The sequence below is a fragment of the Talpa europaea genome, assembly GCF_964194135.1.
Source record: "Talpa europaea genome assembly, chromosome: 4".
Taxonomy (NCBI): domain Eukaryota; kingdom Metazoa; phylum Chordata; class Mammalia; order Eulipotyphla; family Talpidae; genus Talpa; species Talpa europaea.
Window position 1 is genome coordinate 29,314,633 of NC_140070.1, and position 7,054 is coordinate 29,321,686.

Consider the following 7,054-nt stretch of genomic DNA (forward strand, 5'->3'; position numbering starts at 1 on the left):
TCCTGATCAGCTATATGCAGAGCCAGCCTGAGTGACTCACTGATTGTCAAGGAGAGGTTCATGAACTAGGGTTGCCCGGTGGGGCAAGAAAACTCAAACACTGGTCACACAGGGAAAGGCAGAGGAGGAAAGTGAAAGCATCTGCCATCCCAGCTATGGCAGACTGCCCGTCTCATGGGGACCTTGCAGGGACACATGCCCAAGCCGTGATGACAGCCAACAGATCTAAAGGGTTTCATTTACTTTAGACAAGGAATGCCCTCTTGAATTCCCTTCAGGCTTCTGCCTTCCCTAGTTCATTAAATTGGTTCCTTCCTGTCTTGACATTTCAGTAATTTAACCAGAATATGTTCTAGAAATAAGCATGCTTGATCAGATTTTTCTAGAATCTGATCTCTTTGATCTTTAGATTAAATTTTTGCTTCTAACCCGTGGAGGCATTTGATGAGTTACTACTTCTGAGTTATATTCAGCATCAAGCTCAAATATTGGTTCACTACAACATCTATCTTGTTGATTCAGGCCATCTGCTTCAACCCTTTTTAATTTGATCACATCACATGCATAACCAAATTATTCATTTTATTCAATTATAATCTTGAACTAATTTTAATATACAACATGATGTATGGCATGTCAGGTTGAAATTCTAAACATCTGAGTTTAAACACTCAAATGATTGGAAATCTTGGGATATGATTTCACGCCCTTTTGTCCCACTTTCCTCATTTTAAAATAAGTCAATATCTACCTTAATGATTAAATAAAAGTATAGATATAGAATTCTCAAGTAGTAAGTATTCCAAAAATAGTAATTATTATATCTAATCTTTTGTTTACAATTATATTTTATTCCAAATGAATTATAACATTTTAGAGGAAAAGTAATCAATACAAATTGTAGTTATATATTAGGAAAACTTCTAGCATTGAGAGAGAAATGGGGATCAAAAATTATAAATAAATATATAACAACTCTATTTGGAAAACCAAAACAGTCAGTGAATACGGTAAGCAAGTCTGCTTTTCCTTATCACTTACAAGGTTGCATTCCAAAAGGAGGGAGCAGGGTGGCAGGACCATCCAGGCCTTTCAGCCCCTTCCCCTTCTTTGATGTTTTCCCCTTGTTGCTCATCCTCCAGCTTCATGACCTTCTAACTCAAGTTGTAAACTACCCATACAACCTATGTGAAATTAACCAAGTATAAAAAGAAGCTTTTTGTATACTCAGGGCCCAGATTGTATTTGGAGACCTTTCCAGTCTGGTGCCTACTGGTGTGATAATCACTAAACCTGTACCTGCTTGACCTTAGAGTGCCAATTGGTCCTTTCCAGCCTGGCAAACAGTTTCCCATAACATATTAAGTTACATAGAAAAAGACTAGAAAAAAATGCACAAGATGTTTGATGGTTATTTTTTGTGAGTGGTGGTGAGATTAGGAGAAATTTTCACTTCAAACACCTCTGAATTTTTCTCACATATCATAGAGGGCTTTCAATATAATTTTGAATATTCAGTAGTTTAACCAGAATGCATTCCAGTGGTGAACATTCTGAATGAAAGGTTACCAGAATTTGGCTCTCCTGATTTACAATTTAAATTTTTACTTCATTTCAGGAAAATGACTCTTTATTAATTCTTTTTATTCACTTCCTATTTCACTTTTTGGGTTATCTTTCCAAAAGAGCCAATCTCTCTATAATGGATTATTTTGACTTCTATTTATGTTTAATGGTTTCTCTCCAAATGTCTAATGGTTTTATCTTTTCATTATTTTTTCTGAGTGCCAAGCTTTTCTAATATCTAAGTTTATGCTCTTTGTTGTCTTTTTTCTGTTGATGATTAATTATACACTAGCTCTGCTTTTCCTATTTATTTTGTTTATATATGAAATATTTCTGTCCATAATACTATGCAATTTTTTGTCTCATAATGAACTCTTTTCTGAGTTCATGTTAAATATTCTATAGTTCCAAGTACCTGTGATAATTTCAATTTTTTCAGTATATTTTTTACCTGAACAGTTTGTCTCCCCCCCCCTTTGTATGCTGTATTCTTTTCTTCTTATTCTTGTATTATAATATATTTGCGTACTCTGATTTCTTAACATTCAAGCTTGTGAAATTATGCCTCCAATTTTTACTTATTTTTTGTATGTAATGTTGCTGGTAAGATGCCTAAGGCAAGTGCTTCAAGGGGAGGTGAGTTAGTTACAAGAAATTCAAAGGCTGATTTTCTGTTTCTGGACTTGGGAGGTCTCTTTTTCTTCTAGGTGACAACTATATTCAGGGCCTTGTCTTATTTATCGGTCCCCAAATATTGCCAATTATAATTCTCACTTAGAGGGAGATCAGGTGCTTTCACTATATTTGGTTTTTGTTGTGTGTGGGAAGTGGAACATGAACATTCATGCCTCTTTGCTGATCCCAAGGCAACTAATCACTGGTTGGCTGCTTTTGCGCCCTCTCCTGCAACCAGCAAGCCACTCCCAAGACCAGTCATCCACTCTGCTCTCTCCTTTATCAATGCAAATCACCACTTTACCCCACTCCCCTCTGTTTTGGATATTTAAAGATTCTTGTATTTTGGTCCATCAAGAACTATCCTTCTTGTTTCAAGGAAGGAAGTGTATGATAAATTCTTAACTATTATTTTTTAGAGTTTGGGCCAAGAAAAGAAATACTCTGAATCTTCTGAATTAGAATTGAAAATTATGTTCTATCTAACTTTGCTAGAAAGAGATAGCGTGCCCTTCTGAGATCTTAGTGTGCTCCCTAAGTGTGTTCACTGCTTCCCTTTAGTCTTTGCTCTTGAACTCATGATCAGGTCCTCAGGAAGGAGTCTCTCAGGGCACAGCTGAGCTATAAAGCCAGCATATAAACTTCATAGTGTTTTCAGTCTGTTATATGTTCTGATATCCCAAGAATTTTACCTTAATTATGTTTTCAGTAGAACACAATCCATTATATTGAGTAATAAATATTCAAATATATTTTGATTATAACATTATTTGCATAAAAACCCCTATCAAACCTGGCTTCTGTGGAATTTTTGGCTCACCGTAAGAGAAAGTCAAGAGATAATTTAAGACTTGATTCATGTCTTTTCTCTCCGCCCTTCTTTTTATTCCTTATCTTCATAGATTCCTTGTTGATATTATTCTTCAGTAAGTTCTTCCAGTAACTTTGTGCAAATATCCTACCAGCTGCAAGAGAAGCAGTTTGGTTTTGACATAAGTCCCTCAATAAAATCTCATTGACCTAAATTGGATCACTTGCAATCCATGAACAAAGCATTAACCTAGAACACATGTGCACTGAGTTGGTCTCACCTGTTCATTCAGCTCAATATGTCACCCATGTTCACTGCAGCATTATTCTCAATAGTCAAGATATAAAAACTTTTCTATGTGTCCACCGATAATTATATCATTATAATTAAACATACATTTATAATGATACACAAATCATTAAACAATTATTATTATATGTATATAACTCAGTCATGAATGATGGAAACCCTGTCTTTAACAACAACATGGGTGAAGTTTGATGGTCTTAGGCTAAGTGAAGTAAGTCAGATATTTATGTTCTCATTTACATGTGGAATCTTCAAAATAAGCCAAACTCATAAAAATAGAGTGATGGTGATTGCCATGATGGGAAAATGGGGAGATGTTGGTTAAAGAGTTCAAATTTCCAACTGGAAGGTAAGTTTGAATATAATCACCACAAACATCAAACTGTAAAATTGTGAGGGAGTGGACGTGTTCACTAACTTTAATATAGTAATTATTTTGCTATATATACATATATCTATGTATAGTGTGGATATGTTTATCTATACTATACACCTTAAATTTATATATGATATATATTAATAATATGAAAATAAAGTTGGAAAAATTAATAATAAATTTTTAATATTTTCAAGGAATTATAACAGATATTTATAACCACTGTGTGTCTTTATATATTGAAAATGCATTCAGTAGTAATTGATCTACTCAAAAAAATTCAAGGACAAAAGTCACACTATTTGTTTTTGTTTTGCTTCCCATGCCTTAGGGAATCATGGACATTGAAGCATATTTTGAAAGAATTGGTTATAAGAACTCCAGGAACAAATTGGACTTGGAAACATTGACTGACATTTTTCAGCACCAGATCCGATCCATTCCCTTTGAGAACCTAGGTATCCATTGTGGAGAAGCCATGGAATTGGGCTTGGAGGCCACTTTTGATCAAGTTGTGAGGAAGAATCGGGGTGGGTGGTGTCTCCAGGTGAATCATCTTCTCTACTGGGTGCTGACCACAATTGGTTTTGAGACCACAATATTAGGAGGGTTTGTTTACAACGTTTCAGGCAACAAATACAGCACTGGCATGCTTCATCTCCTCCTGAAAGTGACCATTGATGGCAGGAATTACATCGCTGATGCTGGATTTGGAAGTTCTTACCAGATGTGGCAGCCTCTGGAATTAATTTCTGGGAAGGACCAGCCTCAGGTGCCTTGTATCTTTCGCTTGACAGAAGAGAATGGAATCTGGTATCTGGACCAAATCAGAAGAGAGCAGTACATTCCAAATCAAGAATTTCTTAATTCTGATCACTTGGAAAAGAGCAAACACCGAAAAATCTATTCCTTTACTCTTGAACCGAGAACAATTGAAGATTTTGAGCCTGCAAATATATTCCTGCAAACACATACAGCATCTGAGTTTTTAAAGGAGTCATTTTGTTCCTTGCAGACCCTTGATGGGGTTTACTGCTTATTGGGGTTTACTCTAGCCTATAGGAAATTCAATTATAGGGACAATATGGATCTGGTAGAATTTAAGACACTGAATGAGGAAGAAATAGAAGAAAAGCTGAAAAATATATTTAATATTTCCTTGGAGAGAAAGTTTGTGCCCAAACAAATTCATCAATATTTTACTATTTAAAAAAACAAAAGCGTCAGTATTCTTTCAGATACTGAAACTCTTAAAATGGAAAACATCAAACAGTTTCAAACCCAAGAAGAATACAACAATGAGCTCCTATGTTTTCATTAACTAATTCATAATTAGGTGAAGATTATTCTAAAGAAAATTAGAAAAGGGGGTGGGAAGAGCACAAGGGACTATGGTGATGATGCACGAGTGAATTGGTGGTGGGAATTTCATGGGAAATCATACATTGTACAAAAATGAAGGATGATGTAATAAATATATATATAAAAATATTTTATCCTAGAAAATTAAATCTGCATGTAATAAAGATGGACCCATTTTTCTGTCAAAAAAAGAAAATTAGAAAAGATTAAAAATGAGATAATTCCAACATCAAAAAATTTCACCTATAAATATTTCAGTATATATTAATCAATGAAAACTTTCTTTAGAAAGCATAATCATAACCTTATCAAAATTAAAAATAGTAAGGACATTTTAAGGATGTTTTGGTGTTTTATAGGGCTCTTGCTCATTTATATTAGAAAGCTTTCAACACTGGGTGAATGTTGAATTAATAGAAAATGTTTAGTGGGTTTCTTAATAAAACATGGAGCAAATCACTCCATTAAACTCAACTAGCACTTAATCTGTGTCTAATTTTTACAAAATACTGGAGGAAAAGTTTGTGACTGGAATTCAGCAAATAAGAATAAGATACGATACTTGCTTCTAAATAACCTCATAGAACACAGGAAGAAACTCTAATCAATACAATGTAATATATAAGACTTTCTTTTGCACACATAAGACTTTTTTCTAAATACCTCTGATTTCATAAGACTTAAAACTTAAATCATCTTCCTAAAATAGTATAAGATGATGATTTTTAACCAATGCATTGTCATTGGGGTATTCCATTGTTATAAACAGTCATTGCAAAGGTTAAATAACATCTGTCTTTTCCCTTTATAAAGTACATGGCTGTGTTCTGCTCCTCACTCTGTTTCTGGTGAATCCTCTTAACCCTCCTGCATGTCTGGCCTGTACCCCAGCTCTTCTATGCATAAGTATATAAATCTTTAATAAATAAATAAATAAATAAATAAAGTACATGGCTGTAACTACATTCCTCTGAGCTTCTTTTCTACTTTCAGTTTGAGGCCTCCCAGTTTGCAGACACTTCTTTTATATGCCCTGTACATTCTTGAAATTTTTTTTATTTCAAGTTATTTTATTTTTGGCAGTGCCAACAGCGACAGCTAATTTTTTTTCACATATTTTTTATTTACTTTTTAGCCTAGAGCATCTCTCTTGTCAGTACTGAATGTGAGACCTATTCAGCAGTGGCAAAGGTTCAACTCAGAAAGGGTTAATGACCAGAAAGTTAATGACCAAGAAAGCCTTCTTGGGCCAGAGTGGAATGTACGGTAACAGAAAAGTGGGAGAGGATTGGCCAAGTTGATAAACTGGCTAACTCCCTTTCCGTCCCTGCTTTGCTGCCTATGTCCCTAACTCTTAGCTCTGACTAAACAGCTCACTGAATACTTGCATTTGATACTGAACACCAGCCTCAGTTTCCCTCGGCCAATAAAAGGAAACAGAGTTTGACAAATTAAAGTGGTTTTTGTCGACAAATGAGGAGTGCAACAGACCCACGTCTGAAAGACAACTGTCCTGCTCTTTGGCAGAGTGCAGGGGTATTTATACAAAGGAAAAAAAGGGGGAAGATGTGCAAGCGTCTGCAAAGGGGAAGGGCTCGGTACAGAGACGGGTGGGCACCAGCTTGCTTTTTTCAACAACTGCTATTTAACTCCCCTTTCCTTGGAATGCAAGAAGACAGACCAGTCAAACAAGGGGGAAATTGCAAGAAATATGGGGAAGACAAACTTGTTAATGCTTATGTGAGAGACGGGTCATAAAGAAGGCAAACCTGTCAAATAAGGGGGACACTGCAAGAGATGGGGGAGGACAAACGTGTTAATTATTATCTGAGAGACCAGTCATCTGTAACTGCATCACATATAACCCTTTGTCTAGGGCTACAATTTCTGGAGAAATCCTAGTATTTGAGTGGCAGTTAGTGTTGTGGAATGAATGAGGCCACCCAGGGGGAAAT

At 35.5% G+C, this 7,054-nt stretch overlaps 1 protein-coding gene across 1 annotated transcript; it reads left to right on the plus strand.

Annotated features, from left to right (window-relative positions):
• Positions 1-4,063: 4,063 nt before the first annotated feature.
• Positions 4,064-4,947, plus strand: LOC311169653 (arylamine N-acetyltransferase 1-like; the record flags this gene model as incomplete). Its single annotated transcript, XM_084231768.1, has 1 exon — positions 4,064-4,947. The coding sequence occupies exon 1, from the start codon at positions 4,075-4,077 to the stop codon at positions 4,945-4,947; it is 873 nt and encodes a 290-aa protein (XP_084087894.1). The 5' UTR covers positions 4,064-4,074.
• Between the last annotated feature and the right edge of the window lie 2,107 nt (positions 4,948-7,054).